The 10763-nt window shown below is 47.7% G+C and overlaps 1 protein-coding gene across 1 annotated transcript in view; it reads left to right on the top strand.

Moving 5' to 3' along the window:
* The window catches only part of LOC104497030 (voltage-dependent N-type calcium channel subunit alpha-1B-like), a gene marked incomplete at both ends in the record, with an annotated part of 66231 nt that overhangs the window by 13576 nt on the left and 41892 nt on the right, over positions 1 to 10763 (top strand). Inside the window, 6 exons of the mRNA XM_010140240.1 lie at positions 1168 to 1305; positions 2245 to 2446; positions 4307 to 4471; positions 5315 to 5425; positions 5586 to 5669; positions 10192 to 10197. Of these exons, the coding sequence (XP_010138542.1) occupies positions 1168 to 1305; positions 2245 to 2446; positions 4307 to 4471; positions 5315 to 5425; positions 5586 to 5669; positions 10192 to 10197 (706 nt within the window). The remainder of the gene's footprint in view (positions 1 to 1167; positions 1306 to 2244; positions 2447 to 4306; positions 4472 to 5314; positions 5426 to 5585; positions 5670 to 10191; positions 10198 to 10763) is intronic.

Raw genomic sequence — 10763 nt, 5'->3', positions numbered from 1 at the left:
TGGAGAAGGACTGCAGGTATGGCTGGGGGTAGGGGCTGTGGGGGGAAGCCTGACTTTCTTCCAGCGGCAGCAGCTCCCTTGACTGTCCCAAAGCTGCAGCAGTTGGGTATCTGCAGAGCTTGATGAGTATCCTGTCAGTAGGAGCAATGTGGGTAAGCACAGCTACAGTGGAGGTGAACTATCCCTTTGTTGTAACAGCTGCATCGTTCCGGGCTCTGATCTAGCAAACATTCACCCAGATGTTTAATGACTCAGGGGAGCAGGCTCCTTTTCCTGGGGAGGGCTTTTAAGGGTGTGATTTTAAGGTAAAGGGTTTGTGAAAGGGTGGCGTGAATCTTTTTTCTACCTGCTTCCTTGATTCTTAGGGTTTGTATGAATTAGAAAAATGTAATGAAAAAATAATCAGAAATGAGTCGGTAGGAAGTGAAAGAGCTTCTAATTAGCTAGAAAAGGGGTCAGTATTTGGACACCTTAGAAGCCCTGTCACGCCTTGTCCTTTGCAGCAGGCTGGCAAGGTGCTTTACTCGCCACAGTGTGCTCCTTCCTCGCTCACCTTTTCTCTTGGCACCCAAAGCACATCCTCAGCACTGTCCAGGTCTGCCCGTGTAACCCCTGTCCCGATGCCTTGCACGTCCCTGGTGGGACCGTGCGCATGCAGCAGCGACGGAGGCTGTCACTGCGGTTCTTCCTTGCAATAAAGCAGATATATTACAGAAGAACATGTGAAGTTATAGAAGGATGTAGATTGGAGGGGAACTCTCCAGATGCCAAGTCTCTCCACCCCTCAAAGACAGACCCATTTAGGAGTTGGCTCCAACCCCGAAGCAGGAACCAGAGACTTTGCTCCATCAGGTGCAGTTTTTTCTCCGGGGTCAGACAATCCGGGGGTCAGCATGCTGTTAATTGCCGGCTTTGCCTAATGGATGAATGTCCTGATTATAATTTTTTTCAGTTCTAGACCTCAGGTCCCATTCCCGTGGCTGAAAATGGCTTAGGAAGTGGCCTTTACTCCTGTCACAAAGCTGGGGGCCGTCTCTTTACTTGTCTTTAATAAATAGCACGGTCAGACTCTGCTGCCGGGGCTTGTTGATGCTCCTCCATGAGTCACACGAAATGGCTGATTTGGCTTAAGTCTCTCGTTTGATCTGAATCTCTGTTTTATCCTAGGGGTCAGTACCTTGATTATGAAAAAAATGAGGTGGAGGCGCAGCCCAGGGAATGGAAAAAATATGAGTTCCACTACGACAACGTGCTCTGGGCTCTGCTCACGCTCTTCACCGTCTCCACAGGCGAAGGGTGGCCGACGTGAGTACATGGGGCTGGCTGGGTCAGTGATTGAGGAGGTTATGGCAGCTTTCCACAGCTCTGAGGGACATGTAAACAGCAGCTGACCTGTGAAATAAGAATTGTCTTTTATCAGCTAAGCTTTCCCTTTCCCCTGTGTGACTATTCCGTGAATTAGCAGGCAGGGCTCTGCATTTTTCTTAACATTCTTCTGACCTTGCACAGGGATGCTTGGGCAGGTTTCAGCACCGAATATCTTCCTTGCTTCAGTCTTTCGGACTTGCACATCTTTCTCAGGTGTAAAATTGATAATGGGGATGTAAGAAAATGAGGGGACAAAGTATTGTGACCTATGCTGAAAGTATGCTGGGTATGACAGTCCCCGAACTATAGTTACTGTTCAGCATATGGCTTTATTTTGGCAGTATATAAATAAATATATAAATAATGAATATTATTTATTTATTTTCTTCTGGGACTCGTGGAGCACAATTCACGGTCAGGGTCTCTCCATGGCAGGCCTTCCCTGTCCTCCACGTTCAGCTGTTCCACAAAATAAAGACTAAAACATTAAAGCATCAGCCTCCCTTCCCTAGGCCCTCTCTGCGTTCCCCTACTTGGAGATCATCACCACCTCTCTTTTCCCACCCTTGCTTCATCCCTGTTGACCAGAGAAGAGAAGCCAGATCTGACTGTATCCGCTCCCCTTGGCCAGGGGGTAAGTGGATCTGTACTCAGCAAATCCCCATCGTTCTGCAGGATGGGGAAAACAGACAGGGTTTCCCTAAAAATATCCTCAAAGAAAACTGCTTCCCAGCCCTAGAGATGGGAGTGAGTTTGACCTGAGCATATGTGGAAAACCCTCCACGTGAGTGAAGGCCAGCAAGTGACTCTCAGGGTGTCATTGGTGCTTCACGCTGATTTCATTGACTTTTCCTCTCTCTTTACGCTTGATTGCAGTGTGCTGAAGCACTCGGTGGATGCTACCTACGAGGAGCAGGGGCCCAGCCCTGGCTACCGAATGGAAATGTCTATCTTTTACGTGGTGTATTTTGTTGTCTTCCCTTTTTTCTTTGTGAACATCTTTGTGGCGTTAATCATCATCACCTTCCAAGAGCAAGGAGATAAAGTGATGTCAGAGTGCAGCCTCGAGAAAAACGAGGTACCCGCGTCTTCTGAATCCAGCGTTAGCACCTGGGGCTCAGAGCACCTTGATACCAGTGGAAGTCCACTCCTCGTTCCTCCCATGCCACGGGGGGCTTTAGAGCAGTCGTTACCTGAGGGTGTGTGGTGTAGAGACCAAACAAATTACCGACAGTTAGGGCTTTTGCATGAAAACCAAACCAGGGAGAGCCCCCAAATGCTGCGTGTTAGTAAGCACCGTCGCAGGTCCCCGTGGACCACACCTCCGCCTCAGAGTGAAGACAGACTTGCATGTAAGCGCAGGCATGGAGGTGTGAAAGGAGACAGAAATCTTTGGCCTTTCAGAGGCCAGGCACCAGAAACCAAACTGAACTACAACCCCTGTGGCTCCCCGAAGGACCGCTCCTCTCACCAGGCTGGTTTTGTGCCTGGCTTGTGGGTGTAACCCCCCGGCCGGTCCGGGAAGCAGCCCTGTAAGCCTGCTGTCAGTCAGCAGCAGGAGGCGTGTTGTTTAGGAGGAGACAGAGAGGTTGTGTCAATGGGTGATTGGAAAGCCAGCTCATCTCTGGGCAGGACAGTGAACTTGAAACCAATCCAGCCAGAGTACGTAAGATAACTTAGAGACTATAAATAGATGTGATAAGGAAGGAGCTGCGCACTTAGTTAGCAGTTAGCACTTAGAATTTGTAGTGTGTAGGGGCTGCAGCAGTCTGCTGCAGTTATATCTTAATAAAGGCCTTGTGTACACATAAATTGTCGCATCGTCCACCCCGAATATTTGCGACGTATGATTTACCCCTACACACTGGCTGAGATGATGTCCTCCCAATAGCAGCCAAAAGGAGATGCCTTGGGAAGAGTCTAAGACCAGGGCAAGCACACATGAGGCTGATCTTTAATGCCTCAGCAGACACCATCGTTTTTAGCTCAGGAACCTCCAGAGCTGGATGTGGTTTTTCTTTAGCTGGAGGCATCTGTGCATCTTCCATGAACGTACCTAGTTTCCCCCCGAACCCAAGCAGTCTTTTAGCATCCATGACATCCTTCGTCTGGGGTCCCACAGGCTCGGTGACCTGTTGTGCAAAGAACCATCTCTTTTCATTTATTTCAAAACTGGAACCTGATCTTTGATGAAAAGAGATGATTTTTTAACCGATTATTAATTAGTGCATTGTTTGTCTCTATGAACAAGAAGTCTAAAATAAAGCAGAATATTTAGAGATACTTTACCCACACTAATTTTCAACTGAGCAGAAAATATTTTTGCACTAATTTAAGTCTGTGAATTCTTATCCAAATCAAAGATGATAAAATGTTCCAGTATTAAAACTTCTTGTGGGTAGAAACCAATTTTTAATGCAGTTTTATACTCACAGCAAAGAGAACAGAAATAGCCAACTGAGGAGGTCCTTGGGAGTTCACCCAGTAATAGTTGCTGGATAATTTATTGGTTGAGTTAGTTCACATTTTATGAGATGTTATTAGTGGGACAGGTTTGCTGTGTGGGACAGCATGCCTGGGTTTCACAATACTTTTTTAAAACGCAGATAACATCTTTACCAGTCCTCCACTTCCTACAACTACATATGGGGAGGAATTGGCAGAGTGTTTTCTGAAGCGAGCCTATGGATTGGTAACTCTGTTCCCTAAGTGGGAAGGGATCGGGACGTCCCGAGAGCTGGGTTAGAGGGGAGTTGTAGAAGTGTTGTGGGGATTAATACTTCAGCAAGTGTCCGAAAGTGACGTACTTGCATCGTGTGTGAGAAACATTTAGAAATACCAAATGCTCCGCTCCCTCTCCCAACAATACCCCAAGTGATAGAGACTGCCAGCCTTTTTTTTTTTTTTGTATTCTTTTCATCCTGTTTTTGTTTTGTAGAGGGCCTGCATAGACTTCGCCATAAGTGCCAAGCCACTGACCCGCTACATGCCTCAGAACAAGCAATCCTTTCAGTACAAGATGTGGAAATTTGTGGTGTCCCCTCCCTTTGAGTATTTTATCATGGTCATGATTGCGCTCAATACCATTGTCCTGATGATGAAGGTTAGTGGGCTCTTACTGAACCTCTGCAATTCTGGGCTAGAGAATGCGATGTTTGCTGGAGAGGCTTTGTACTCTCCACCTGAGAGCTGGGAGGGTTGGCAGGATTGATCGCCGCTTCTCATCTCCCTGAGGTCATTTATAGAGGCCTCGTGGGATTCCTTTAGTCCCCAAAGGGAGGTGGGTTAGTTGTGATGAGATGCTGTGTATGGGATTCCTCTCCATGGTACTGGTTTGGCTCGTAGCCCTTTCGGCGTATGGCCAATGGGAGGGAAACTGGGCTCTGTAGGTCTAGAGCTCCCTGCTCAGCCTGGGCTTCCTGCTGCAGAGCAGGGTCACTCCTCAGGGATACTCAACATCCAGCCATCCCAGGAAATTATTCACATTGGTAGCACTGTCTGTCTTCTGGGACACACCTAAGTGATGCCGATGGCTGGATATTGTGGGTCATCTCCCCTTCCATCCCTCGCCTAGCTTAGAGTGTCTTCACAGTCAAGGGGTCACTGTGTTCTTAAGGTCTGCTGAAACAGCCCTGCACTTGTCCTCTGCCTTTGAGAAACCCTCCCTCTCTCCTGATCCACGCTCTGCTTAGAGGGACTTGTACACCAGCTACAAGTCTTCCCATCCTGGGTGTATCCCCAGCTACCCCATTAAGATAACACATACTGTAATGGTGTGCTCCTGGAGTGGTGTGAATAACTGTATTGTAACCCCAAATGCTGCTTAAAGTGAGTACAAAGTCTGGCACTAAAATGGGCAAGAGTCTTGCAGTCAGGCAAGTCAGCTGGGAAGGTTTTATTCTGTGAGTGAGCTTCCAGTAACAGCCTTTCTTCCATCCCGGTTTAGTTCTATGATGCTCCAGAAGCATACGAAGAAATGTTGAAATGCCTGAATATTGTGTTTACATCCATGTTTTCAATGGAATGTGTGCTGAAGATCATTGCCTTCGGGGTGCTGGTATGTGCCTTCCTTGTTTACCTTCAATTGTTTCCTCTCCACACGAAATGCTTGTATTTCCTGATGTGCATTTAAAAACAAACAAACAAAAGCTGGTGTTGCACAAAAAAAAAAGTAACCCTTGGATTCCCCCTATCCCCTTTGTGTTTTCATTTGGCAGAATTATTTCCGAGATGCCTGGAATGTCTTTGATTTTGTAACAGTGTTGGGAAGTATTACTGATATTTTAGTAACAGAGATTGCGGTAAGTACAGTTTGCTCAATTTGCTTCATTTACCCACAAAGCTGTACCCTGTCAAGATATTGCACCTTCTCCCTGCCAGCCTTACTCCCTAGGGCTGCCTCGGGGATGTCCTTGGGTGACCTGGCAGCCTGTTTCCGTTAGCTCGGCTCTTCGCCGGAGATGAGCACGGCTGTCTGCCCCAAAGACTTTCATGCAGAAAGCTGTGATGAGAACGACAGTGCTACTGACTCTGCCAGGAAACAACAACCTCTCCTTCTCGTTCAGCGAACGACTCTAACCCCGAGCCATTTTTGCCTGTTAATGGAAAAATCCTGTTGAATTTAACAGAGGAAGAAGATCAAAAGGATCATGTTGAAGAGGGCTGGTTTACAGTGTGAGCTGCTTTGCAGGACACACACACGCGTCTGTCCCCTACAGCTCCTACACTCAGCCCCGGGGCAGAGTGAGGGTGGTAAGAGGAATGAGAAGGGGAGAGATGGTGGGAACGTAGGAACAGGCACAAACTCATTGGCCTGCACAGTCTGGATTAGGGGAACACGAAAGCGTTGTGGGGCATTAAAACAAATAAACAACTTTACCAAGGGATTTGTTGGTCAGCCCTACAATGACGGCTGTCTCCCTGCTAACGAGTCCTGTAGATTACATGAAGCACACAATTGAACTCGCCGTTAAATTCCAGAGGATTTTTCCGTAAGGGTAGTAAATGTCCAACTCAAGCCTTGACAGCCTAAGTTATAAATTGCTCCTCTCTCAGTGTGTGATTTAACTGACGATGCTGTATCTGTATGTGGTGAATTTGAACCTTACCATATTTTTTTTCTTTCTCAGTCCTTGAGATTTACTTATAGATTTGTTTAGTCTGTGCTAAGAACTACGTTCCCTGACTTCTTTACAGGACATTCAGCTGGTAGTGAAGACCCTATTACTGTTTCTAACAAAATACAGCATTGCCCAACCTCCTTGGTACAAAAAAGTATATAAACCCCCGAAGTTTAAGACCCTGCACTAATGGTGTTCATTTAACAGCTGGTGAATCCCATCTCACAAGCTTTGAAATGCCTTTTGTTTTCAATGCACTATCTACAGCCAGGGTAGAGTTACTCAGATCAACACAAGGTCTGGCTACCCCCTCTCTGAGTGCTTAGGACATTCATTCTCTTCTCTGGGCTGAATGCCCCCAGCTCTCTCCCCTCTCCTCCCAGCAGAGGGTTCCACCCTCGGGTCACTCCTGGGGCTCCTCTGGCCCTGCTCCAGCAGCTCCATGTCTCTGCTGGGCTGAGGAGCCCAGAGCTGGCCCCAGCCCTGCAGGGGTGTCTCCCCAGAGCACAGTAGATGGGGTGCATCAGTGTCTTCTCCTTCAGAAAGGTGTCACCAGCGCAACACCAAGTCCACATGGTTTTTAGTGAAATCCTCCATCACATAGCTATTATGCAGGCAGCGAGCAGCTATCCACCTTGCCTGTTCCCTGCTCGCCAGGTAGCAGTGCCTGCTTGGTGAAGAGGCCATTGCTTCTCCTTCCAGCTCTTATAGGATGGCCCAGCCTTGGCGAGGCTGTCTGGCACCTGGGGAATTGGCTACAGCCCGATCAGGTTGGGCTGTGATACGTCACTGAATTTAACACAAGGTTGCAGCACATCTGGGGCTGTATGTGCATGTCCCCAGCTTTTTGGAGGCAGTGGTACCTCTCAGCACTGCTGAACAACTGTTAAGGGTAGGAGAGTTAGTGTGTAAGCGGAGGTTCCCCACCCCTCTCTTGGTCTTTGGGCTGGAGAGTAAATGTGCTCCCAAAGACTCTCGTGTGAGCTGGCAGGCACTGATGCAGTAACCTCGAGGGTGCTGGGAGTGACAGCATCACCCCTCCACTCTGCAGTGATTTCTCTGGGTGCCAGTATCAAAGATAGCAGTGATTTGGGGATGCCCTTGAAGAGTGGTATGAATTACCTCTAAAAACAATCCGTAAACTCCAAAAGGGTTAAGCTCCCAAGCACCTCTGCACCTTTCCATTACCTTCCCAGGTGGTCATGGAGTGGCTTTTGGTTTATGAGTAACTGCATCCAGGAAGTCAAACCTTAGAGAGGGCTTTCTCAGGTAGTTCAACAGCTTCCCCTGGCAGTGTGTCCAATACAAACATGTCTTTAATATAAAAGCCATACGTACCCCAGCACCTCTCCAGCCCCTGCCCTCCTGCTCCTCTATCTCACTGCATCACCTGTTTGAGCTCAGCTCTCTCTAAACCTTCCTCTCCGCAGTGTTTCTCTATAACCATCGCGTCTGCTTTCCCCTGTAGACAGAGAGTGCCCAGAGATCCTCCTCCACTTTCTTGCTGGACTCGTTTTTCAGAAGGTCTTCCCTACAGCTCCTCTCTGACCCCTCTCCAGCCCGTGCCCATCCGCAGCAGCACGCTCATCCTCACGGAATGGCTTTTGTAGCCACCGGCGTACGCTTCCTTGAGCCGCGCACATCCATCTCCTGGCCTCAGACAGGGATGATGGGCTGGGAGCTCAGAGGCGTCGTGCGTGGCTTGCTGAAGAGGTGTTAGGAGCTTAGGTTGCTTAAAGGTGACAGAGCTGCACGGGTCTCTGCACAGAATCACTGCTTAATAACCTGAGCAGGAGCTTCCAGTGGTGCCCCAAGGATTATGTTTGTAACAGAATTGTTAATGGCAGCAAATAATGGCAGCTTTCAGGGGGCCTTTCATGGAGCAGTTCATTCTGTTTCACCCAGTAGCATGTGCTGGAAGTAGTCTTGTACCAGGATCTCTACCACCCTATGAGCCTTCCTCCCCTTCCAGTCCTGAGGATGCTCCGTGGCACATAGGGTGGAAAATGAGAAGAAGGATCCGGCTCTGGTCTCTGGAGCTGGATCTCAGGACTCTGCTCCAGTCCCGTTTTGTTGGCTCCATGACAGGATGCAGCACATGTTAGTCTGACCCACGGGATCCCAAACCCGTCTGGGAAACGTCAGGACTGTTTTGCTGCCTGGAAAGTGGCACAATGCACATTATGTCCTGGAGGAGTTACACTTTAAGCCATCTTTGTAATGTGTAACCTGCTATTTCGTTAAACTGGAGTTGCACCTAAGTCACTGAAACACTTCTGGCATTCAGAACCAGTCAAAAATGTAGAAGAGGGCTGAAAAACCTGCTGGAGCAATAGGGAGCATGATGTTACCAAAGGGCAGGGACTGAGGCGAGGATTGGTGGGTGCCTCCTTCGCAGAGAACACATCAGGAGTCCTTAATCCCACTGCCTCTGCCCGAAGGCTCTTTGCCCTTTTCGGTTCCAGGTAGGGCAGGGTAGGAATGGTAGCCGGGGATGAGCATCCACTCCGCACAAACCAGCACAGCTAACGCTGAACCCCGCTTCAGCTCTGTGGCCTGGGGCATGTCCGGGTGCAGCAGCGCCCTGCACCGCGTTACGGAGCTGAGTGTAACCAAAGAGGAGAGCAGGTCTTTACTCATCCCGACTCAGAGCTGGGGCCCCAGCACAGGACATCTTCATTTGTCTTCCTAGTCCTTCCCTGGCCATCCCCTGTTATTCCCCCCTTACATAAGAGGGTTTCTCAGGCTCCTCAGTCCAGGTGACAGCCACAACATGACCTCAACTGTCTGTCCCTGTAACAGCCACCCACGAAGCCCTCCAGCTCCCCGCAGAGAGGGGATGACTTTCTGGGTATGACTTTGAGGTCAGGCTCGCAAATAGTTGCAGGAGCACCGTTTCTCTCTGTGACTGTTTATTCCAGCTGTAAGCGTTCGCCAATAAACCTGCTCGCCCAGGCTGTCTCGTCTTGAGAGACTCGGCTTCCACCAGCCATGCTGCAGCGGTACTTTTAACCCTCTGAAAAGTAAAGATAAAAGGAAAAGAAATGTGTTAATTAATTGCTTTATTTTAATTTTCTAGTCATGTCACACGTAATTTACTTTGTGAATGCAGTGGAATATACATATATATTTTTTTATTTCCTTAGGCAAAAACTCGTATGTCAGTTTTTTATCCTCTTGGTAACTGAGGTAAAACAGGTGGCATTGAGAAGAGCGTGTCCCTGGGGACACGGCCGGCCTCGGGAGGCCCAATGGGTGTATGGCAAACTGACATCCATTTCTATGCCTGGAAATATAAAAAACATCCTGAGAAGTGTTTGTGAATTGTCTCCCCATTTGCATTACAAAACGAAATGCAAATAACTACCGCACTGTCTGTGTTATCTTTAGGATCTCAGAATCTGTTTTGGTTTGAAGCATTTTTTATTTATATAATTATCATAAAATAACACCCCCAAAAGCCCAACAGTTTTTTTCCAGTGAAATTTTCAGAGTTTCCTTTTTTGCTTGTCCTGATTACTCATTTTCTCTTTTGTTTCCTGTTTTGTTCTTTATTTTCCTTATCTACCTGCTGAATCACGCCATCCAATCAACATACAATGCGAAAACCATGTCTCCGTCTGTATGTTGTGCACCTGCTGCTCAAAAAAATAAATTTGTAAATAATCTTGCAAATATCCATCCATGAAAACATCACATATAGGACACGGTTGGTTTCATTGAATTTAAACAATTCTTTAAATTCTCTGCTTTTATTTTCTCTCGTTTTTCTTTGGTTTAATTCGTTTTGATGAGATTTCCGATTGCACTGGTGAAAAAGCCTCACTGCAGCGTGCCTCAAAACTGGCTTCTCTCCTGCATCTTCTTCCCCCGGGCTAATTGGTGACGTGAGGCAAATGCAGTTACCAATAGCCTGTTCTCCGCTGTCTGTTACACCTGACTACGATAAAGGGGAGACTGACACTTGCTTTATTTCGGTGGAAAATAGAATGAGGATGGGAGGGAAGGATGCTCCTGGATGACCTGGAGTACTGAAGATGGGCTGGCTGGGAAACCCTTCACTTTGTGAGAGGTGGTACCAAACTCAGGGCTCAGAAACTGGTTTTGTTTTCTTTTATAATGAGATGTGTTGAACTTTCTGCAGAGGGGAGCAGTACGTTGAAGCCTTACAGGTATTTTAAGCCTACGGTTTACACTACTGTAAGGCAAAAGAAATTATTGAAGTGATCACAGACTTTCTTCCCTCAAATGAAGGAAAAAAGTCACAGGAAAGAG

Source organism: Buceros rhinoceros, unplaced genomic scaffold (assembly GCF_000710305.1).
Source record: "Buceros rhinoceros silvestris isolate BGI_N320 unplaced genomic scaffold, ASM71030v1 scaffold17037, whole genome shotgun sequence".
Taxonomy (NCBI): Eukaryota; Metazoa; Chordata; class Aves; order Bucerotiformes; family Bucerotidae; genus Buceros; species Buceros rhinoceros.
Note: the sequence above shows the minus strand (reverse complement) of the source record. Positions and strands in the feature narration are given on the sequence as shown.